Consider the following 24,010-nt stretch of genomic DNA (forward strand, 5'->3'; position numbering starts at 1 on the left):
TCCGCCCTCTCTTCGATTCAGACTTTACTTTCTCACGTCGTTCATTGGTTGAGAGCTGACAGTGGGCGGGACTTTGGTTCCTTTCCTCCAATAGCGTGAGAGGAGGAGACGAGGAACAGGGAAGTTGAAGGAGACACCTGAGACCAGTCCTGTGTTTTCTGTTCAGTACGTGTTGGTTTAAAGAAGAACGTGCAAAGATTAATGCATACAAAAACAAATATATATATATATATATATATATATATATATATATATATATATATATATATATACAATTACAAATAAAACAATCATTTAACACATACATGTATTTAACAAAGCACAGACCCCTCAGTCACTTCAATCTTCCTGCTCTATTTTCCATAGTTTTTGCATGAGTTTTGCAGAAACACATATGAAACATCTGACATCTTCATCTTGTAACATATTATAATTGCAGTTATAGTTAACAAAGAAACATGGGTGTGCAACTAACTTGTCTCTTGATTTTCATGCTGGACGTTCCCATTTCTCCCATGTCTCCAACTCATTGTCCACTACTTCCTGTTTTCTCCTATTAAATCATACTTCTGCAATCTTCCTCTCCATTTCAATTCTTCTCTTGGGCCCCTGAAAGATAAGAGGCAGCAGCTAATGAGAGATGTTCAAGTAATACTTGGCTAAATCAATGTGTTTACCGGAGGATATATCACCATATAAGCCAGGTCTTTACTGCTTTGCTTGTGGGCATGTGCAGAATATACAGATGATGAGAAAAACTCCCTGCCCATCTTTCCTTTTAGATTGTTCCTCACATTGTCCTCCTCCCTGCAAACTGTGCAGAGAACGCAGTGACCTCTTCTTACTGTATCGTATTCTGTTTATTCAGGTGGTGGACCCCCTCAGCCGCAAAGCCAGGCAGACCAGCATATTTTGGTTCAGGCCAAATAAACTCATTGCAGATCTCATCTCATGCAGTCGTCAGTTTTCATACAGATGAGATCAACTGAGTTGACAAACCACCAGACTATATTCTATTCATTCACTGGACGTGTGAACTGCAAAAAATACTATACAGGCATGATTTCATCGCATAGCATCTAAAACAAAGATTACTTATTTTTATCATGCACACAATAGTGTCCAAAGTAGAAACACAGTCAAACAACACATTTATTCTTGATGTTATTCACAAGATCTAATGAACAGTTACGCTGCTGCACAGGAGCAGAAGGAATAGAATATAACGAACCTCAAGAATGATACAAATAATGAAGCAGGGCTCTTTTTCTAAGGTTGAACATAAACTTAATTCACTTTCTGTTTGTGTTCAGTTGATTATGTTTAGAATGAGGCTGTTTTAATTTCTTCCTGTTTTGGTCATATAACATCTGGAGCAGGGTCCTTGCTGTTGTTCTCTGAATATCCAGATGGGGGCGATGAGGTCTGAGTTGAGTTGCATCCAGCATCAGTCCAGGCCTCCGGATTCTCTGTTTGATCCCAGAACAAGCAGAGGACAAGTCCCAGCCCTGGTCCAGAGTCCTGACTGCTTACAGATTGACTGGCTAACCAATAGTGATGCACTTATATTCCACTTTAAATCAAAATTTTACTGACAGTAATAAGGGAAATGTCTTTAAGAAACTGTAGAAAATATAAATGATAATACAAAAAAGCTAGAGACTGAAAAAAATTGTAATTTCCTCTGGACACAGTAATTTAAGAGTCACGCAACCAGGTGACAGCAATAAATTGAAACGTAAAACACAAAAGAAAAAGAAAAATTTAAGTTAGAATTGCTTTACTGTGCCGATAGGTGACATAAAAAAAACAATGATCTGAACAGAAATCTCCAAATTTCAGCTCTCACCAGAAATGTTTTACCCAATAAATAAGTAATAACTGATCCCAACTGTCCCAACTGTAATTTTCATCTGATTGACACAACAACATGCAGGTCAACACACAAAGGCATCCACCCTCACAGAAACACGCGTGCCTCACATATTCTACAGGATTTGCAGGTCAGTTATTCCCATGATTAATGACACAGAGTTCATGAACATGCAAACTTATGCAAATCAGCCAGAAGTGAACTGCCAGTGAACTTTCCCGTCTTTCCAGCTTCAGTGCATATTTTCTGCCAGCGGAAAAACGGGGAGGACAGTGAGTTTCTTCAAGTTACATCCAACCGTCCTGGGGTTTTGTCAGATTTACAAAAGCAAGGAAGGTGTTGAGGATGGACGCTGACAGAACGAGACAGTTTGGCTGAAACAGATAAAGCTTGTTTTCACAATAAACTCAAACTTAAAAATAATAATAACTTTATTTGTATGGCACTATTCAGTACAAGTAACAAAGTGCTTTACAACAATCTGAATGAAATTACTAATAATAAAGATACAGATAATAAAAGCAATAAACATCACATGATAAAAGCTTTTTTAATAAAGATGTGTCTTAAGAAGTGAGAAAAGCCCTCATGGCAAAGGCTCTGTATCATATATCATTTACACAATTCAGTTTAGACGACTACAGGATGAGAAACAAAGGAGTTAAAATATGGACGTGAATGGATAAAGTGGCTCCTCACAGGGTTTTCATTGCCCTGCTGATGTTATGATATTAGGCGTGAGGCAAAGATAAGCACACACGCCCGTCAACAGTCTCTCCAGTATAAATAAAGGTGGACGAGTCATCACAGCGCCCAGGGGAGGAGGTCGGAAGAGGCAGGCAGGGCTGACCAGACCAACAGAGTGGAAACGGGTGGAATCACAAGGAAGAGAGGGAGGTCAGCAGGAAACAACTGAAGCTGAAAACAGAAATCCACACTGTGAGTTTGGACGTGTGACTTCCAAAACACGTTTTCTTTAGTTTGCCGCACACAGCAGCACCTCCAGCAGAGTTTTATCACCTTATGTTACGCACATGTTGCATCACACTGTGAGGAGGTCATGTGTGAGCCTAAGAGAGAAAACAGGGGGTTGGGAACATTATAACAGACATGGCCTCTGACCTTACAGCACACATGACAAGATGTCACCAGGGGCAACTGAAGGCAGCGAGTGGAGAGAGGAACAGACAAGAGGCTCACTGTCTGCAGCAGGGAGAGGTTAAACAGTTGTATTTCTATATTTTCTGATTCATCCAGGCCGGGGAAGTTCCTCCACACCGAACTGTTCTTTGTGGAGGAAGGCGTTGTCGCCTTGAAACTGAAAAGGACCATAACCAAACTGCTGAAATGCAAACATACATAATTTTAAAGCAACACTATGTAACTTTTACTAAGTCCATGCAATTACATGGTTTTTATGTCGAGAAAAATTGAAGCCAACCATGTGCTTTGAGCTCTGACTGAGTCACTGAAACTGAAACACGAATGAAGGGTGAACATTACCCATGATCCCCGGCTTCCTGAACCAGAAGAGCAGCCGCTGTAACAATCCACCAAACGATTATCGGAGATAAACGCTGGTGTTTTACTTTTACGCTGCGACGATCACTCAGTGACGCCTCCAACAGGAGATCGTACATAATCAGTTTTTAGACACAACACTGACAATTATGCAGAAAGTTTTCCAGAGTTTGCACGCCCATGCAGGAGGAGGTCAGATACATTCACAACAGGAAAATGTCCAGAACATTCAGGCGAGGGGTGGTGCTTGGGTACAGGAAGCAGGACATGACATGTAAATGCTACTGCGGAAATCATGTGTTTGTTTACAGCCCTTCAACACACGGCCCTTATCATCGCTCTTGAATCTCATTGTCTTTCCAAAATGACAACTTTTGCCGTTTTCAGACAACTGGGTCCAGACTTTCTCCCCCTGCTCGCTCACAGTGAATCCTGAAGAGGATCTCCTGCTGTGTCTCCTACTTTTCTCTGGAGACATTTGCTTTCACACAAACACCTCTCAGGAACTCCGGGAATCTCCAGACTTTCAGTACTTTTACGTCTCCTCTTTTTCATTATGAGATAATTACATTGTCATGGTTGCATGTCCGCCTTGTGATAGAAACGTCATCAACACGCCCACTCGCTCACTGAATTTTCAAGACATTTTTCTTGGGGGCCAGTAGGAAAGGTTCTGTAGACAATCCGGAGTAACTGACTCGGACTGATTTGCTTTCCCTCATACAACCCTTTTCTGGAAAATGTCTGGAGTTCTGTGCATGTCTGAAAGCAGCTTAAAATCTGAAGCCGATATGTTTAAAGAGTTGCATCGTGTTGAAGTACATGAGAGCATGGACAGATATAATCTACCTTGGACCAGGCAGACAGACGCTCCCTCTCATCTGCTTGTGTTTCATAAGCAGCTCCAACACACGCAGGGCCCTGCAGACAAGCAGTGGTCTGTCGGATGGTGAATGGCTCCATCCATGTGGAAGTGAGGCTGAGCACAATTAGTGGGAGGGAAAGTTTGGGGGAAATTGGTGATGAATTATAGTTTGGATCAGTGTGGTTTAAATGTGTGCGGGTGTATGATGGGGTTGCAGGGTAATTTGAGAGAATTGCAGTAATCTCCCAGCAGCTCCTCTGCTGGTATCTGAGGTGTGTACAGACAAACTCCAGAGAGGCAGTGTGTGTTTTCAGTCAGGGGACACTCATCATCAGTCTGCACAGCCCCCTCTCTCTCTCTCCCCCCCCCCCCCCCCCCCCCCTCTCTCTGTCCCTCCCACAGACACCCCCTCATCCATCCACTCTCTCCGTCCTCCTCCTCCGGCGCAGCATCTTCTCCTCTTCTTCCTCCTCTTCGCACCATCATGTCAGACGGGGACTTGCTGCGGATCCCTCTGGGGCTCATCAACAGCGGCGGCAAGTATCTGACGGCGGAGACCTTCGGCTTCAAGATCAACGCGTCGGCCGGCAGCCTGAAGAAGAAGCAGACGTGGACCCTGGAGCAGACCGGGGAGGACGGCAGCGCGGTGTTCCTCCTCTCCCACCTGGGCCGCTACCTCGCCACGGACAAAGACGGCAACGTCACCGCGGACAGCGAGACGCGCGGCCGGGACTGCCGCTTCGTTGTCACCGCACACGAGGACGGGCGGTGGTCGCTGCAGTCGGAGCCTCACGGCCGGTTCCTCGGCGGCAGCGAGGACCGCATCACGTGCTTCGCGCAGACGGCGTCGCCGGCGGAGAGATGGAGCGTGCACCTGGCCGTGCACCCGCAGGTCAACCTGTACAGCCTGGCGCGTAAACGCTTCGCCCGCCTGAGCGCGCAGGGCCAGGAGGTGTCCATCAACCGGGACGTCCCCTGGGGGGTGGACTCCCTGGTGACACTGGTCTACCGGGACCAACGCTACCACCTGGAGACCTCCGACAACCGCTTCCTGCGCAATGACGGCAGCCTGGCCACCAAGACGGACAAGGACACCGGCTACGTGCTGGAGTTCCGCTCCGGGAAAGTGGCGTTCCGCGATTGCAACGGGCGCTACCTGGCCCCCGGGGGCCCCACCGGCACGATGAAGTCCGGGAAGAGCGGCCGCGTCGGGAAGGATGAACTGTTCGGTCTGGAGCGCAGCCACGCGCAGGTAGTGCTCACTGCAGGCAACGAGAGGAACGTGTCCACGAGGCAAGGTGAGGCTGTGCACACACACACACATACACCCCCCACAATCACCACACACACACACACATACACCCCCCACAATCACCACACACACACACACACACACACACACACCTGGAACCCTAATCTTAAAACCAAGTCTTAACCCCTGAATTGAGGACCAGCCCAAACGTTCCCACAAAGTCAAAATGTCCTCACAATGATGGTATTGAATCAAATTGTCCCTCACACACACACACACACACACACTCCCTCCTTCTGTCTCTCTCTCTGTCTCTCTCTCTCACACACACTCTCTATCTCCCTCTTTCACACACTGATGTGGAAAGAAATCATATTTCACCATTTCACCATGCTGATGAAGTCACTGCATAACTGGGCCCACACCACAAGCAGCTGTTGAATGGCTTTTGGTGTGTGTGTGTGTGTGTGTGTGTGGAATCAGAGGCTTCTTCATTTCCCTCACACACCATGTGTTTTACATTACCATGCTCTCACTTTCTCCCCCCCTCCTCTCGGGCCCATGCAGCCTCTGCCTTGCCTAACATTTTTCTCCTGCAGTAATTCTACCCCTGCATTGTGGCTGCTGGTTCAGGGTCAGCTCCCAGTCTGCAGTTATCCATCATTCTTTACCTCAGAAATAGACTTGGAAGGGACAGAAAACGAGGAGGGATTTGTTGAGGAACAGAACAGAAAGGGGACACAATGGAGGAGAGGAAAAGAAGAGAAAACAGGCCACAGAGAGGGAGGTGTGACTCAGACAATCCTGCGGAATGTGGGTCTTTCATGCCACATGCAACCTCTTTGTCTTAACGCCGCTCGCTCTCATTCTGTGCTGCCACTGATCATTGGCAGTATTTTGTTCATGCAATCAAAATGCTTTCATTTGTGTGTGGTCCAAGTATTACTCATGTTGGACTTGTCCTCCTCATAGGGACAAAAAGCAAGTCCCCATAACGTGAATCATTACATTTTGAGTTGGTTACATTAGGTTTAGGTTTAGGTTAAGGTAAGGTCAGAGTAAGGGAGTGAGTCCCTAGAAAATCAATGTAGATCAAAGTAATGTCCTCAGAAGTCATGGAGAGACGTGTGTGTGTGTCTTTGTGTGTGTGTGTGTGTGTGTGTGTGTGCATTCCACATGAGATGGACTGCGGAAGAAGGAAGATAGTTTCAGTGTATCGGGGGCAGTGACTTGTGAGCTACTCTTTTTTTTTAAACCATAGCCGTGATGGTAATACATGTGTTACAGGCTCTGGAGAACGTGTTGTACTTCACAATTATCTTTCTTTCCAAAAGACAAACTGTGGTTTCCACACTTTAGTCCAGCAAAATCAACCAGGACAGAAAGACCCCTCTTTGCATACACAGGCGTTTTTATAGCAAAATTAGATTTCGCTTTTAAACGTCCATGTTTGGCCAACGCCCATTTTCTATTAAGGAGCAAAATGATTATTTCTGAATAATCTGTGGTGAAATTCACAGATGTTTGAATCATTTGAAGAGGAGCTACCATAAATGTATTAACGACTAACTCTATAAACAGATTCTGCAGGTGAGCGATAAAGTTTTGGTGCCAGCAGTCTACTGGTTTCCATTTCTAGTTTGACCATTCACGTCTGAGCAGGCTGTGGTTACCTGCAGGTAAACAGTCAAATGACTACTCTATCACTTCACTCTCTGTGGCTCATCAAATTATTCTCCTGCATCAGCTGCTGCAATACTGATCACATCATTGATACCAGGTTGCTGATTGTAGGTAAAATGGGTCGTTTATTCATCAGAGGGTCGGTGGTTCGATCCCGACTCCTCCAGTCCACAAGACACACAACTCTTCCCACTCTGTTAGTCGTGTGCATGTGACGTAAAGACGCTGTATGAACGAGTGTGTGAATCTGTGAATGTGACTTGTAGTGTAAAACGCTTTAAGTGGTCGACTTGATAGTTGTAGAAGTCCAGTCCATTCAACATTGTTGTCATGATTTAGTATTTAAAGTGTGTGGCTATGAAAAGCTTTCCTTGAACTTGTTATTTATGTTCCACATTTGTACCTATAGCTCAGACTGATGTTCTCTTTTGCATTTTTAGTTTTTGGAATTGTTGAAATGCAATTAAAAGTCTCAAGTGTGACCCTCTGGGAATTCATCAGAGAAGAAGCAGAAATATAAGATTCTCCGCAGTATCCTCGTTAGACCAGAATGCAGTGCAGTGCTCTGGTCAGCGTTTTTGACTAATCAATTCAACACACGTATTTTCTCACTCAGACTTCATCGTGCTCGTTTGCTCCTCTGACCTCGGCTCATTCAGTATCGACACCTCCCCTGTGTGGGCGCCATCATACAACATATCAGTGTGGACCCACCTTTAACAGCTGGATACAGAGAGGTCAGATGCCCTGTCCCTTTAAGAGTCGACCCGAGGGACTTCATGAGTTAAAGGGTTGCAGCGTTTCAGACAAGGACGACAACCTCCAGAGACAAATGAGAGCTGACAGCACATTGTCCCTATTTTCTAGGCATGGACCTGTCAGCCAATCAGGACGAGGAAGGCGACCAGGAAGTCTTCCAGTTGGAGATGAGTCGTGAGGACAGGAAGTGTGCCTTCAGAACCGCTGCTGGGAAATACTGGACACTGACAGCGACAGGAGGACTGCAGTGCACCGCCTCCACCAAGTAAACACACACACGTGTTGTACAGTGGATCACACACACACATAACCGTCCCTCACTGAGGTCCTTCATGTTCGTTTCACAGATCAGCCAACAGCTACTTTGAACTGGAGTGGCGTGATGGTCGTGTGTGTGTGCGTGCGGCTAACGGCAAGTATGTGACCGCCAAGAGGAACGGGCAGCTGGCTGCCACTATCGACAACGCAGGTCAGTGACACTTCTTCTGATCTGGCTATAAAAACAAGCAGGAGGAAAGAAACAAAGGTCTTCTGCCTTTTTGGAAACATAGATTTAACATGTCTCCGTCTGTCTCTGCAGGTGAAGCCGAACAGTTTCTGATGAAACTGATCAACCGGCCAATCATCGTCCTCCGTGGGGAGCACGGTTTTATCGGGGCTCGTAAAGCCGGAATGGCGACCCTGGACTCTAACCGAGCTTCCTACGATGTTTTCCAGCTGGAGTTCCACAACGGAGCGTACTCCCTCAAAGGTGGGTAGACCTGATGTGGTATTCACAGAAACCAGTCCAGGTATCGCTACATAGCCAATGTTAGCATGTTATTTTAAATCCTGAAGCAACTTCATGCATCATTACTTTACTCATCGAGACTGAATGAAGGGTTGACATTGACAGACTATAGCATCCAGTCTGCATTAAAGATGTAGCTCTGATCACACAGGGTTATTTTATAAACACGACGGCTGATGCTTTGTGCAAGCGACTATCACCAAGAACCAGCTCCTGAGAAGAAACCACATTCAGCAGCACAGAAAACTTAAATATAGCAAATATTGTTCATAAATATTTAAATGAAAATTCTGTGGACCTTAGCTTTAAGATAACAAGCTGAGTTTTAACGCTTGATTATGCAAACATCACCCAACACTGTGTGTGTCGGGCTTCACTAAGTGTGTGTTGTGTGTCCAGACTCTCAGGGGAAGTACTGGTGCGTTGGAGACGACACGGCGGTGGCGTGCAGCAGCTCCACACCTGTCCAGTTCCTGTTTGAGTTCTGTGACCTCAACAAGATGGCCATCCGTGTGCTGGGGGGCAAGTACCTGAAAGGAGACCACGCTGGGGGGCTGAAGGCCAGCGTGGACTCCTTGGACAGCGCCACCCTCTGGGAGTACTGAGAAAGCACAGCCCAGACTTCCACTATCTGACACAACAAGGCTTCAAACTATTGATCGATACTGTAGGTAGCTGTTTTTTTTTGTATGTGTGTGATTGTGAATTGGTCTGGATGAACGTGTGGTTGAAACTGGAGCTGATAAACTGGAAGTCGTTGGCCATTTTTTATTTTCTCTTTCTTAAACATTGGTCTCTTCTTACTGGGCTTTTTACTAGAGATTTGGATTGAATATTTCTTGCTGTTCCGACGTGTTTGATAAACGAATCAAGGTGTGGTTGCACATTAATTGTTTCAATTCCAGTCAAACAGACACAAAACCTGTACCTGATGAATTTCACTACGATTACTGTCATTATTTGTGCCTATCTGTGGTAACTACTGGTGGAGAATGCTATAACTCATATTTCACAATATCTAACCTTGTTGTTAAATGTGCTGCTGGCTGTATTACGCTGCTTCCATCTCCTGCTCTCTTTTAAACTATAAAGCATAATGCACATCAGATAGAGGGATGTAACTGGTGAACTTGTTTCTGCTGTATATAATGCTTTCTTTGTCACTAGATGCTTCAAAAACATAGTAACCATGAGAAGAGCAACTGGAAAAGTGTCTTGAGGCTGTAAAAAGAGAAATGGCAGTTGGATCTAAAGTGTTTTCCCCATGTGCACAATCCAGCTTTCCTTCCTCCGTCTATAAAGCACAGGTGGACATCTGTTTAAAAAGCTTCAGCTCAAAGGTTTTCATTCAAGATCAGATATGTCTGGAGGAAGTAATCGAAATGAGAGGATGAGTTAGAGGAGGATCTTTGAAACATATTCAGCCACAATGGGAGGAACAAAATGAAAGGGAGGTGTTGGATAGGGCCTCGTTACTGCACACTCAAAAGCACCAAACTACAGTCGACTGACTCAAAGTCTGCACAATACGGTCGTGTCTATTTGAAAGAAGTTTAAAGCACATGTCTTGTGTGATTGTCTGCCTTAGATTGGATGCTGCTGCTGGTGTGTAAACACAATGACACTCAGTCGTCTCTCTGGCTGTGATTGTGGCCGTGCCTTTCATTGAGCATTTCAGTCTTTTCTTTTCCATGTTCTTACAAAACCCCAATAAAGTTTTACCTCTTAACAGTGAGCCTCCTCTTTTTTGTAAACATATATATATATATATATATATATATATATATATATATATATATGGACATTAACTTGCTAGATACACAACATTCTGTAAGTTTTCAGTGGAGTAACACTAGCTCCAGTTTGTGGGTATGTAATATTTCAAAGCTGTGGACAACACAAGCACAACTACATGAACCTCTGTGCACTGGAGTCATCTTCAAACTTCATTCAGTAAAATAAAACAAATATCTCAACAACTAAAAGACTAAAATGATTCGTTCAGTAAAGGACAAGGCCGAGTGACTGCTGATCTCATGAACTGGAGTAGCTTGGGTGATCCCTTAACGTTACATCTAGCGCCATCGTCAGGTCAAAGTGTTTAATGGTCTAAAAGTTGACCTGCAAAGCTAATGACATCAGTCTCTGTACTAATAGTCAACATAATTATAGTTGTTTAAGAACTCAAACTTTTTTTAAATTATATTCTGGTTAGCTATTCTGATGTACCAGAAAATGGTAATACTGAATTACAAATGGACCAATGAAATAAATAAAATAATTAATTAATTAATAAGACAGTGTCTAACATAAATGCAGATATAAACGTATATTTTCTTATAGCCAGTTAACCCCATGAAAAGGCCAAAGTCACCATGAAATTAATCATTATCACTGACTTGCGGCTTCAGTTTAGTAACTTGGCACCTTTATTTAAATGGCAACCGTCTTGTTCTGATGATAATAAAATCCATTGTGACTATTTCTGCTGCTGTGTGGGAGACAAAGCGCCTGAACCATGTCCCCCTGAGATTCCACTGATCCAAAACTGTGCTAGAGAAAGGAAGGCGAGGGAAGAGGGAGGCAACCTACTTTCTCTGTCCTCCTGCAGACCAAACTCAACCTTCAGCCACTCTGATGCTAAACTAAACATACGTGTACTGATACTGACACAGACGTGAAGAGAGCAGCAGACGTCCCTCATCCTCCACTGTGAGATCTCTGCATGTTGCCATGGTAACAGGGGATGGCAGGGATGGGAGGACGAGTGTTCGGAGAGGCAACAGAACATAGACTGTTTATAAAGATGAAAGACATGATTTCTCTCCAGAAAAGTTAAGCTAAAGCTTCTCAACCGCCTCCTGGTGGCTGGCTTTGGTATAGGTCGTAAAACCCACCTCCTCCATGTTAGGAGATGGGACACTGAGCAAACTAAAGCTATAAATACTGACTGAAAAGTCACGATTGACGGCCAAGACTGACTCGTGATTGGTCGAGCACATGTATCGTCGGACGTCACGACCACAGCTCCACCCCTCCGATCACTACTGCACAGACTCTGGCTCCATACACTCAAGATGGCGACGTAAGTATCTGGGATACTGAGAATTTGTGGACAGTGGGGGAAAGTGGAGACGTTTTTTGTTAGATCAATAATTTCAATAAACATTGTAATACTCAAAGTCAAAATAGCCACGTAACTAAAGATGCAGTTTCTTTGGCACTTCAGACTCTGTAAAGTGAGAGAGGGAACGTTTAGTAGATAAAAAGCTCAAGATAACGCAGACATGTGATACTCCCTAATGAAATTGAAGCTTCTACTGTGCTCACGCTAATACAATAATAACTTCCACTCACATTGCTTTAGTTATCCTGTTTGTGCAACATCATCAGTAAGAGAAAACACATGATGGGCTCTTGACGTCATCTTTGCCTGCTTGCCAGAAAAAGCCAATATTGCATTTGAGAAGAAAAAGCAGAGAATGAGGTGGAAGATGAGAAGTTGTGCAGCAAAAAGGAGGATTTGTTGACCAGGAGAAATAGAGCTGGGTCTCTTTTGTGTTTATGCATAAGAGAGGAGAGATAAGGGTTATGAGTCTGTGAGCGAGGAGATTACTCAATGTTCAGTTGGGAATAAATCCAAGAAGGAAACAAGCAAGAAAAGTAACACAAGAGCAGCAAGAATCCAAAAAACGAGATTAGAATGAGATAAAGATCAAATATGAAAAAAGCAAACTCAAACAGTCGCATGATAAGTTGTTACTTTGATAGAATGCTGCCAATTTCATTAAATTACGTAAAACAGGGAACGTGCTCGTGTCAACGGATGCAGGACAGTTGCATCCAATGAAAATGCTGCAGTGGCTCAGATGAGTTTATCGGCAGGGTCGTGTGTTTTTTTTGGTCTTTATTTGATTTGCTCCTGCCTTATTTGCTCCCTGATATTAAAAAGGAAACACTGACCTTCTTCAAGGGTAGAGATACGAGACAGAACAAAGGAATGAACGCACACAAAGGCACGAACACGTTGACAAATTATCACGTTATCTGTTTGTCCATCGAGAGTCACGTCCAGCCAGACAGTGAGAGTCAGCAACAGACAAACAGGAGGGGCGGGTTGTTCTTTATCTTGTATTGATTTACTTCAGAAGAAGCCAAAAGCGTCGTTTTTTTTTAGATTATTTATGCGCATGTACCAAGTGTCAACTCGCCAACTTTAGGCCTCAAGTCTGACATTTTGTCTGGCGCCATCTTATTATTCTCAACCCAAAGGTAAGGGGATACGATCTCCTGTGAGAAGCGTGAAACTGATTTAGTCTTGGCTGCAGCTGTCAGAATCAGGCCCAACAAGCTCAAGAGTAATGCTGAACTGTAGACAACTTTAAAAACAGCGTCTATTTCCAATATTGAGCGGGAAACTTTTTTTAAATATGAAGAATTCTGAACAGAGCTTGGTGGATTTGTGGGATCATGGGTAATATCCTCACCCGGATTTCACCTGCTGGGTTGTGAGGAGAAGTTTTGAAGCATCGATTTTGGCATTTTGTCCAGCGCCATTTTGTTTTTTTCGACACCAAAAACTATTGGAAGAACAGGGCTGGAGCCTGCATGCACAGCTACACCTGTGACCTGCACCCACTTGATAGTAATGACCTGGGGGGGTAAGTTGATTTGGTTTGAGGTGAGGCCCCCAGGTCCCTTTTGCATGAGGCCTCCAAAATCCCTTGAAAAGCTCATGCGTGCTATCAGCCCCGTTTGACTTTCCCACTGCACTGTTCAGAAATCCCTGTGGGTGTGGTCCCCTGTGCCAGCAAATAATTATTAACCCTGTTCAAATTGTCCAAATGATTAAATCCACTCATGCATGAAACTATCCGACCAAAACCAAAACTGCACTGATCCTCCAAACACAAGTCCAGTGTTTTTAATAACAGGATGTGTGCAGCATATGTTCATACAGATTACACAACGTGTGTGTTTGTGTCAAACAGCATGTGGTCGTGGAAGGATTAAAGAGAGACCTTCCATGACTCATACCTGGTGTCAATATGAGTGCACGTGTCTGTGTGTGTGTGCGTTTGTGTGTCTGTGCGTGTGCATGAATGACCATCTCTTTATGACTGGCAGACTTCAGGCTCTGAGTTCCTAGGACGGAACAAAACAAAAAAACCACGTGGATCTTATGAAGTATTTTCCTCAGTTTAATTTCAGCGGTGGCGGACTGTATAGTATTTTTACTCAACTACTGTATTTAAGTATAACTGTATATATATATGATCCATTACAGTCATTATTCATTTCATGAATTCATTTTTTCATTTGTTAAATTTAATGTTACTTTCCATTGTCATGATGTCTTTTGCATTTTATATAAAGCTCTTTTATTTTCCTTATTGTTGAAATGTTCAACACTAATCAAGTCTCCTGGCTGGTCAGATACTTTAAATAAATAATATTATAATACAGCAGCCATTCTGCTATCTATTTCCAGTGTTACTTAATTGATTAACGTTGCTGATAATACTTCTATAGCCTTTTAATTTTAATCTAAATTGCTTTATTGCATTTTGTTTACAGAGGTTCAATTGACACAGTGGACACTTGAATGTACATTTGTGGAATATGACTATGTTTACTTGTTCTTATAATTTCCTAGTTTCTATGGTGGTTCCATGGATTATTTGTGGCTGTGGACAGTGTGACTCCCTCTGTTATATGACTATATGACTATATGACTGTTGACATACCAGTAAAAAGGTGTGAGATTCATGTACGTTTCCACGCTGCAGAGTTTCAGTGCGCCCTGCAGGTGTTTATTGACTGACTGTTCTCAACCTGTCCGGTTGTACGTTTTGAATCATTTCCCCAGTTCCAGGGAAAAGGGTCTTATTGGTGGAGGGCGTGCATGCTCCGCCTATAAATACGCACGGATGCTTGGAGCAGAGCAGTTGCCTGCAGCGGAGCGTGCAGGGTCCAGTTCACCCCCAGCAGGTGCGTAATCTCGGTGGATGCAGCTGTTCGCTCCGGGACACTCAGATCAGATCAGACCGGCATGTCTCTGTCAGGACGTCCCAACAAGGTGCGGCTGGTGCTCCTCGGAGCGGCGGGGGTCGGCAAGAGCGCGCTCATCTGCCGCTTCCTCCACAACCGATTCGAGCACAAGTACATGCGCACGGTGGAGGAGTTCCACGTGCTGGAGTACAACACCGCGGACTCCGGTAAGATGCGGCTGGAGATCCTGGACACCACCGGCAGCTACTCCTTCCCGGCCATGCGGGAGCTCTGCATCCGACACAGTGACGCCTTCGCCCTGGTGTACGCGGTGGACGACCCGGGCTCCTTCCAGGAGGTGCGCCGGCTCCGCGATGAGATCCTGGAGCTGCGGGGCGGCAAGAGCGCGCCCATCACCGTGGTCGGCAACAAGTCCGACCTCACCGAGGCCGAGGGTCGAGAGCTGCTGGCGGCTGATGCCATGTCCACGGTGGAGGGGGAGTGGGACGCAAACTTCGTGGAGGCGTCCGCGCGCACCGGTGAAAACACGGTGGGGGTGTTCCGCGCGCTGCTGCAGCAGGTGGAGCTGCCGCACCGACTGAGCCCCGCGCTGAGCCGACGCAGAGACACGCTGCCCAGGCCCGCAGTGAAGAGGAAGCCCCCTCTGAAGAAGAACAACAGCTGCGTGCTGTCATAGAACCGCTCCGTCTGTCCGATGAAGGACTCTGCAGCTGGACTGCTCGTGTCCAGATGTTGCTGCTGGTCATCACCTGGAGGCCACAAGAACTCATGAAACTCTCTTGAGTCTGGACAGTCATGGTCGCGTGCTCACATGTCATGCACTTTATGTGTTCTGTGTATAAATTTACAGTTGTGTCAATAAAAACTACTTTTGTGATTTCTGTCTGCTGTTTCAAACACTTTGAGTTCAGAGTATATCTATAGAGTAAACATCTGTCTCTAAACGACACTATGAAAAACTTAAATGTAGTCAATAACAATTAGCTGCAAAATATATAGGCTACATATATAAAGTAAACTTATGCAAATTACTCCTGCATGTGCAGTTACCACACTTATAATGTTTATATATAAAAACCTGATCTTCATTGTAACTTAGTAAAGCTATAAAACGTATGATGGGAAAATTACTGTTTAGAATTGCATAAAATTTGAAGGTGCAAAATAACCTAAATGCTCCAGTTGAGTAAATTGTCTGTATTTATACAAACATGTTTCAAGACCTGTATGTGAAGCATTTTACATACAGTTCTGTCATTCACACATTCATACAGTGTCCACACAGCCGTGTGGGATTCAGTAACTTACTCAAGGACATTGAACAGTGGAGACTGGGATTGAGCCACCAACCCTCTTGTTAGTGGACGACCCACTCTATCTCCTGAGCCAAAAAAAGTATACGTACTCTAATGAGGTGTCTTCTTCAGTCAGCAGTCTATAGACTTTGTCCCTTTTCTACTAAACTAAACTCTGTTACTCTGCTCAGTATAGACCTACAACCTTATAACCACATCAAGTCTTTGATTTTATACCTTTTATACATTTACAATATCCCAATGTTTAATCTATTTCCTCATCTCTCCATATTACGGACAGAAAAAAAACTTTTCCTGATTTCAGAGTTGTGTTTATTGTGAAAATTACTGTCTGTTCCATTATTTATAGGCTTTGAGGGCGTCCTATTCATCATACACAGAACCCGACCTTCCATTGTTAGCAGTGGTGCACATTTAGATCAGTCAGTGCTTCATAAACATTGCTCCTCTGCACAAAGTGCTGTTCTCTCTCACACACACACACACACACACAGACATACCTAATTATACCATAATCTTTTCATTCACCAACCTCTTCTCATCCACTCGTGTCCTCCTCCTCGTGTCTGCTGCTGAACACATATGCAGCTCTCACAATAAGAAAGAGGAGGAGCAGTGCTTCAGAGGAAAAACATGAAGAAGATTAAAGCTTATTAACTGAAAAATGTTTTTGACATGACATGAATGTTACATCGACAAGATTGTGCATTAGAAATATTACATTGTGGAGTGCGACCTGAGTTGTCCATCACCACATGGAGCAAGGTCATTAAAAATAAAGACATTTCAGAATTTGAGGGAAAGAAATCAAAAGACATTATGTTCAAATTCAACGTAAATACTATATATATATATATATATATTAAACTACGAGACTCTTAACAAACTCAGACATGCAAACAGACAGTTGATTTAGATTCGCCTGCTCCTGACACATTCACACTGATAACCTTTGAACACACACACTATCATGGACATTACTGGATTGCTTGTTTAATGGCCTGGACTTACTGGTTTCTGTTCCATACAAAAAAAGATAAAACCAGCAAGTGGAATGGACTGATGGACACAGAGAGCCTCATGTTAATGGCAAATGCAAGAGTGGATTCAGAGGATAAGACATGGACTAATATAAGAGACGTTCTCTTATATATATATATATCATATATATATATATGATATATATATACATAAACACACAAAAAATGAAAATCAATAAAGTCAAATGTGTCATTTCCAGTGAGGATTCAACATCGAGGATGTTCCTCAAGAAGAAATTGAAAGTAAAAACAATTAAATGGCCCCTGACTAAACCGTCAACATCAACTCTCAGCATGTCTGCGCTGATTAAAACCCAGTAGAACTACATTTCCCGTCAGGCACCAAGCGACGCCACCAGCGACCGACGCCCGACCAATCACGTCGCGGGGTTCTCCCACCGCGGTCCGCGATTGGCCAGTTTTGCGCCGAACTTCCCACGATGCTTTGCTGCGCCGCCTTGGAATTCAAATCTCGCGGACCAATCAGAGCGCGCCGCAACGAGCGAGGCAGCATTTTAAACTTGTCCCGGAGCCTGTTGTCAAAAGACGGGACGAGGAGACGCCGCGGCCACCGAGGGACGAAGCCTGCGATCAAACCCACCGCCAAACTCAGGTTTTTAAACCAAGATTCGTCACATGTTCGATGCCGAAGCTGCTGTTTGAGTAACGACCGCGTTTGAAGGTGGTTTTGATTTGAATTTAGCGGCTCACGGGAGCTAACGAGCTTCCAGGACTCAAACCAACAACGATTCGAGCGGATATCGACTTTTAAACCGCTGTCGAGTTTTATTTTCTTGCTTTTTAAAGACGCCGAAGGGAAGTTTAGTCCAAAAAAAATGAGCGCGGGTGTAGCAAAGCCGGCGAATCCGTCGGTGCACGTCGATCCGAAATCGGCCCCTCTCAAAGAAATCCCCGATGTCCTGGTGGACCCTCGCACCATGAGGAGGTACACGCGGGGGCGCTTCCTCGGTAAAGGTGGGTTCGCCAAATGCTACGAGATCACGGACGTGGAGACCCAGCAGGTCTTCGCCGGGAAGATCGTGCCCAAGTCCCTGATCCTGAAGCAGCACCAGCGGGAGAAGATGACGTCGGAGATCGCCATTCACAAGAGCCTGAACCACTCGAACATCGTGGGCTTCCAGGGCTTCTTCGAGAACGAGGACTTCGTGTTTGTGGTGCTGGAGATCTGCAGGAGAAGGGTGAGTGTCTGCGGAGGGTGAGGGGGAGAGGGGCCTTCCTCTCTCCGGTGCACACCCTGGTCCGACCGTTGTCAGCCTGGTGTCTTCCGTTGTCCTCCCCTTGCCCCAGTGGAGGCAGCGGAAATCACAGAAAACACCGTGAATCAATGACGTGGAATGTTTTAAAATCTTGCATGTGTCTTTTAATTGGACCTTTAGAGACAATAATTCATTGTTATCGACTTTTTCACCTTTTTTTTTTTTTTAATAGTCACCCAATCAGTCAATCAATCAATCGGTTTTGAATCAGAGTATTTCACCATAACCCCAATTTTCTATTATGTCACAGTGGCTTTATTATGAATAGTTCACCCAAAAAAGAAAATTCACTCATTATCTACTCACTGGGTGAAGTCCACAAAACACTTCAGGAGTTTCAGGGGTAAACAGTGTTGAAGCCAAATCCAATACTATTGCAACTATAGCAGCGAGTGGATTATGAGTGAATTACATTTTTGCATGAACTAACCCTTTGAGGTCAATCTTAAAGCCTTGATGATATCCCTGCTAATCCTAACTGCTTCCTTTTTCCACATCAGTCCTTGTTGGAGCTGCACAAGCGCCGTAAGGCCGTGACCGAGCCGGAAGTTCGCTACTACATGACGCAGATGCTCAAAGGCGTCCACTACCTGCACAACAACAGAGTGATCCACAGAGACCTGAAGCTGGGCAACATCTTCCTCAACGATGACATGGAGGTCAAGATAGGTACGTTTCACTGTTGGATCTGCCGAGGTGGAAACTTGGCTCCAATTCTGAGATTAATTAGCGGGTGACGGTGACAAATACCAGGGACGACAACACTCACAAACATGCCATGTAACATACCTGAGCTGAGTAATAAACAATATGGACACACCCAGCCTTCACAATCCACATTTACTACTTCCTGGATGATAGTTTCCACTGACCGGTGACAACATGTATTAAACACAAACAACATGAATGTCTCCTGGAGACACGGAAACTAAAGCACTTCTTTATCTGCTTCTCTCTTCTTCAGGGGACTTTGGCCTGGCCACTAAGATCGAGTTTGATGGCGAGAGGAAGAAGACCTTGTGCGGAACGCCCAACTACATCGCACCAGAAGTGCTCTGTAAGAAAGGCCACAGCTACGAAGTGGACATCTGGTCGCTGGGATGTATATTGTAAGTTTGAAAATAAATTCACACGAGGGACAGCAGCAATTCTCCACACGATTCAGCCCCGTCCATTCAACCTCCCTCTCTTTGTATTCTCTCAGGTACACGTTGTTGGTGGGTAAACCCCCATTCGAGACATCCTGTCTGAAGGAGACCTACAACCGCATCAAGAAAAACAACTACACCATCCCCTGGGTAAGCTGGACTGATGCATGCAGTCTATTTTCACAGACCCTTCAAAATATAATGTGCATATAAAACCTGAATTCTCTCTCGCAGCACATCAACCCGGCCGCATCTGCACTCATCAAGCGGATGCTGCACGCCGATCCCACCCAGAGGCCAACCGTCGCTGAGGTGCAAGCGGACGAGTTCTTCACGTCCGGCTACGTTCCCTCACGTCTGCCCACGACTTGCCTCACCGTTCCCCCGCGGTTTTCCATCGCACCCTCCACAGCGATGGAGCTCAGCCAGAGACGCCCCCTGACGGCCATTAACAACAAAGGTAAAGACACAACAGCACACAGTCGACCACCAATCACCAAAGTTGTCCACAGATTAAACACGTTGAAATGTAAAGGTCGATGAATCTCCTTAATAATGTCTTAATGTACGAGGATCACATTTTTAAGATCTGGATGTTTAAATCGTTTTTCTTTCTCTCTTCAGCCGGGTCGGAGAAGATGGAAGCTAAAGACGAGCCCCTGCAACGGTGAGAGATGTTTGTCCAACAGATGAATGTGCTCACGCTCAATGTGTCGAGCTTCAGTCAGATGTTTGGTTTATTGGATGGAGTTTTATTCAACTACGGTTTAAATAAAAAATGTAAATGGTTTGTAAAGAAACTTGAACTCAGAGCTTCACTCTCCACATCGTCCTCGTTCAAGAATTAGGTTTTTGTTTCTGTCACATTGCTTCATGGTTGTTACCAGTTACGTGAGATTTTCTACCACAGTTATGAGTTTTGTGAAGATACTGAACGTTTCTATTTGTGTGTAGGGAGCCTGAGCCGACAGCAGAGTGCCACCTGAAAGACCTGCTGCAGCAGCTCAACAGCATCATCGCCGCCAAACCCTCTGAAAAGGCGATCATACGCCAAGGTGAGTGCAGACGCTTCATTTTCACGCTCAAACACTTGTTTCCATGTTGCACATTTTATTGGTTTGTACGATCTTTTATTTTGCCGGCGTCAACAAAGATTTGTTCTGTTCATGTGTTTACAGAAGAGGCAGAGGATCCTGCCTGTATCCCGATCTTCTGGATCAGCAAATGGGTCGACTACTCTGACAAATATGGATTAGGTGAGAATTATTCTGATTTAACGAACCTTCCTGCTTAAAACACAACGCAAAGATTAAAACAGCCATCAGTTTAAAATGTAAGGAAGGCGTTAGTCATTTTATAACAAACTTTATTTATATAGCACTTTTGATTAACTTAACAAAGTCACAAGAGGCTCAAAGATGAGGAGGACAATGAATTAAAAATGTCAATTAAACAACAGAGAAACAAATGATAAAACAGGGGAATGAAATTTAGTCACATGCAGATTAAACATTAAGTACAACATGAATAAAAGCTTTCTGATAAATCTTTTCAGAAGCATTTTAGATCTTTAGAGAAAAGATTTCAGAAGATGAACTGTTCCATAGTTTGGGGGTTTTTAACAGCAAAGGCCTGGTCATCAGGTATCAGTGGAAATGAGAATTTATCGTACAGCACAGATGTGTGTAGTTAAGATAAAGGTGAGCTTCGGTGTAGAAATGAATAAAGATCTAATTTAATCTAAAGTATATCTGAGCCAACACGAACGATCTTAAAACTACAGACAAACAGTTTGTCCTTGACCCAGAAATTTGTAGATGCAACAGTTCCTTTTGCAAATTCATCACATCTCTTATCTGGATTATTTGATCTGGATTATTTGACCTGGATTATTTGATCCGGATCTATGGACTGACCTGGTTTCACTGTTTGTTTGAGATACAGGTTGGACTAAATCAACTTTACCTTTTAAATGTCCAATTTATTGACAAAGCCATTACATGTGTTAAAATACACAGTGTAAGAAACAAATATTATTCTACAGAACTGTAAAAGTTTCTGTATTTGTCAGAATCAGATATCACATTGTCTGTCTGCCACTAAAATCCTTTTTTTTTTTTTTATCTAAAAAAATCCCTCAGTTCAAACCTTTGTCACAAATTTCAGAGCCTAAGTAAAACATTTTAAAAGAAAAAAAGATCAATAAAAGATTTAGATAAGGCTTTTATCTCTTATTTTTCAAAACTTGAACTGCACTGACTGGACTGCAACAGAAGTGAACGCACATCCACGTCAGTTTGTCGGCCTCTTCTATGTTGAAGCATTAATCTGTTTTTCATTTGTATGTTCACATTCGTGTGTTTCAGGCTACCAGCTCTGTGACAACAGCGTGGGCGTGCTGTTCAACGATTACACTCGTCTGATCATGTACACCGACGGAGACAGTTTGCAATACATTGACAAGACGGCGACCGAATCCTACCTCAGCGTGCGCTCATACCCCACGGCTCTCAACAAGAAGGTCAGGAGCGGACGCTGCTGATTTCAAACTTTTTCTTTAAACCTCTTCAGTCACTTTACGTGTTTATTCAATTATTTGACATTTTTGTGACGTCATGTTCTCTTCTCGTAGATCACACTGCTGAAATACTTCCGCAACTACATGAGCGAGCACCTGTTGAAGGCTGGTGCCAACATGGCACGGCGGGAAGGAGACGAGCTGGCGCGGCTTCCGTATCTCTCCCTCTGGTTCAGAACGAAGAGCGCCATCGTCCTGCACCTGACCAACGGCACCGTTCAGATCAACTTCTTCCAGGTGAGTTACACACCTCGTCCTCCACATTTTATTTTTCCTCCTCACAAAAAATGTCTGTAGCTTTGAACCAAGTTCATCCGAAACATTTTTGTCTAAATTAAAAAAGTCTTATGCTAGATTCTCCACTTGCTGATTTCCACTCCTCGTCCATCTCACGTTAGCTGTTGTTGAACGCTTTCATTGACCTTCCTCTGCCAGGACCACACCAAGCTGATCCTGTGTCCACTGATGGGCGCGGTGACGTACATCGACGAGAAGCGAGAGTTCCGCACCTACAAGCTGTCGCTGCTGGAGGAGTTCGGCTGCTGCAAGGAGCTGGCCAGCCGCATTCGCTACGCCAAGCTCATGGTGGAGAAGCTGGCGGACAGCAAGCCCCCCACCACCGCACATTAGACCCCAACGTCTTCAATCACCGACCTCCTCTCCCAGTCTGGCTGCGTCTCGCCGGACGGGACAGACTTAAATCCTCCTGTATTTTATCCACGGGTTGCAGTGTAATGATTTTTATGTCGTCTCTGACGCTCTGAAACGCACCTTGACGATTAAACTCCCAGGTGTTGTACATGAAAATTTAATTTCAGTCTCTCAGCCACTGATTGTTCTGCTTTTTTTCTTTTTTTTCTTTTGTTAATAGAAACTCACTTGAACTCTTGTTATCTTAACTCTCTTGATGAAGCTTACTCTTGACAAACACATTCCCACTGATGTAATCTGAGGGAGCCGGATCACTGACACAACGCAGGATCTGACCCCGTTTCAATGAATCTATTCGGGGAAAGTTACACGTTCGGTTTCAAATTCATCTTGACGTTGAAACAATCGTTCCTCTTTTCACTCTTCTTATGGTTTGTTTCCACTTGTTCATGTCTGAGACTGTGTGGATGGAAAAGGCTTCTCTGCTTTCGTCTGTTTTATCTGTGTTGTATGTTGAAACTCACCACGACGACACGTCTTCATCATGTACATCCTGTAGTTTTACTCCTTTTTAAAAAAATATCTATTTTAGATTTCTTCTACAAGATGTACACACATGTACATAATGCTGAATATGCCTACATGTTGTAAAGATGGTTTAATTTTACCCAAGTTTAAATAAAGATGTTTTTTGAACAAGGTAAAATACTGTTGTTGTCACGTTTACTTGTTTTTGACAGAAGTCTGTGAAAGTTGAAGAAAATGGTGAGAAATTCAGATTAGAACAGGAAATGTTGTATTGTATTGTATTGTCCAGTGACTCAGCATTAAGAGCTGTATCTTTCTGAACTGTCATGGTTTCTCCTGAACAGTACAATCTCTTCAGTCCGACTGCTCATCACTATTTGAGAAAGATTTTAAAGCTGATTCTGAAGAACAACACTTCGTAGAGGCTAAACTAACAGAAGTTTGAAACACTGAAAAGTTATACCTTAATCTTGAAATCACGTTTTTTGTCATTGCAAATGAAATAAATGATTTAGTTCAGCTTGGTGACTTGAGAATCTTTAGTTTCCTCCAGTTTAAATTTTAGTTGGGAAAAATTGTGCAGCATATTCTTTTGCAAACGTCTGGACATTTTATTTTTAATGTCTGAGATTATAACACCTTTGCTTTTGCATGTCCACCATTTTGCAAAGGCGAACCATGACTCATTGAGAATCGTTTACAACATTGAGGTCTTTC

At 44.0% G+C, this 24,010-nt stretch overlaps 3 protein-coding genes across 3 annotated transcripts; all 3 read left to right on the forward strand.

Moving 5' to 3' along the window:
* Nucleotides 1-4,640: 4,640 nt before the first annotated feature.
* On the forward strand, nt 4,641-10,472 carry LOC109646878 (fascin-like). The gene is made up of 5 exons (XM_069530623.1): nt 4,641-5,557; nt 8,062-8,218; nt 8,301-8,422; nt 8,534-8,704; nt 9,143-10,472. Exons 1-5 carry the CDS (start codon nt 4,744-4,746, stop codon nt 9,346-9,348), a joined length of 1,470 nt encoding a protein of 489 aa, XP_069386724.1. The 5' UTR covers nt 4,641-4,743; the 3' UTR covers nt 9,349-10,472.
* Nucleotides 10,473-13,752: 3,280 nt separating this feature from the next.
* On the forward strand, nt 13,753-15,676 carry LOC109644050 (GTP-binding protein Rhes-like). Its single transcript, XM_020109347.2, has one exon. It carries the CDS (start codon nt 14,796-14,798, stop codon nt 15,429-15,431), a length of 636 nt encoding a protein of 211 aa, XP_019964906.2. The 5' UTR covers nt 13,753-14,795; the 3' UTR covers nt 15,432-15,676.
* A 1,911-nt stretch (nt 15,677-17,587) lies between these two features.
* plk1 (polo-like kinase 1 (Drosophila)) lies at nt 17,588-23,471 on the forward strand. Its single transcript, XM_069530681.1, has 11 exons — nt 17,588-18,310; nt 18,889-19,057; nt 19,353-19,497; nt 19,593-19,686; nt 19,771-19,996; nt 20,161-20,203; nt 20,491-20,591; nt 20,715-20,792; nt 21,903-22,057; nt 22,169-22,351; nt 22,550-23,471. Exons 1-11 carry the CDS (start codon nt 17,948-17,950, stop codon nt 22,742-22,744), a joined length of 1,752 nt encoding a protein of 583 aa, XP_069386782.1. The 5' UTR covers nt 17,588-17,947; the 3' UTR covers nt 22,745-23,471.
* The last annotated feature ends 539 nt before the right edge of the window (nt 23,472-24,010 follow it).

Source organism: Paralichthys olivaceus, chromosome 8 (genome assembly GCF_024713975.1).
Source record: "Paralichthys olivaceus isolate ysfri-2021 chromosome 8, ASM2471397v2, whole genome shotgun sequence".
Classification (NCBI taxonomy): domain Eukaryota; kingdom Metazoa; phylum Chordata; class Actinopteri; order Pleuronectiformes; family Paralichthyidae; genus Paralichthys; species Paralichthys olivaceus.

What these genes read in the sequence shown, in the direction of transcription:
- LOC109646878 (XM_069530623.1), top strand. Translation starts at nt 4,744, where the DNA reads ATGTCAGACGGGGACTTGCTGCGGATCCCTCTGGGGCTCATCAACAGC. An exon ending in CAGTGCACCGCCTCCACCAA is followed by an intron (nt 8,219 to 8,300) that starts GTAAACACACAC and finishes TTCGTTTCACAG; the next exon opens with ATCAGCCAACAGCTACTTTG. An exon ending in CGGAGCGTACTCCCTCAAAG is followed by an intron (nt 8,705 to 9,142) that starts GTGGGTAGACCT and finishes TTGTGTGTCCAG; the next exon opens with ACTCTCAGGGGAAGTACTGG.
- LOC109644050 (XM_020109347.2), top strand. Translation starts at nt 14,796, where the DNA reads ATGTCTCTGTCAGGACGTCCCAACAAGGTGCGGCTGGTGCTCCTCGGA.
- plk1 (XM_069530681.1), top strand. Translation starts at nt 17,948, where the DNA reads ATGAGCGCGGGTGTAGCAAAGCCGGCGAATCCGTCGGTGCACGTCGAT. An exon ending in TGACATGGAGGTCAAGATAG is followed by an intron (nt 19,058 to 19,352) that starts GTACGTTTCACT and finishes TCTCTTCTTCAG; the next exon opens with GGGACTTTGGCCTGGCCACT. An exon ending in CTCTGACAAATATGGATTAG is followed by an intron (nt 20,793 to 21,902) that starts GTGAGAATTATT and finishes CGTGTGTTTCAG; the next exon opens with GCTACCAGCTCTGTGACAAC.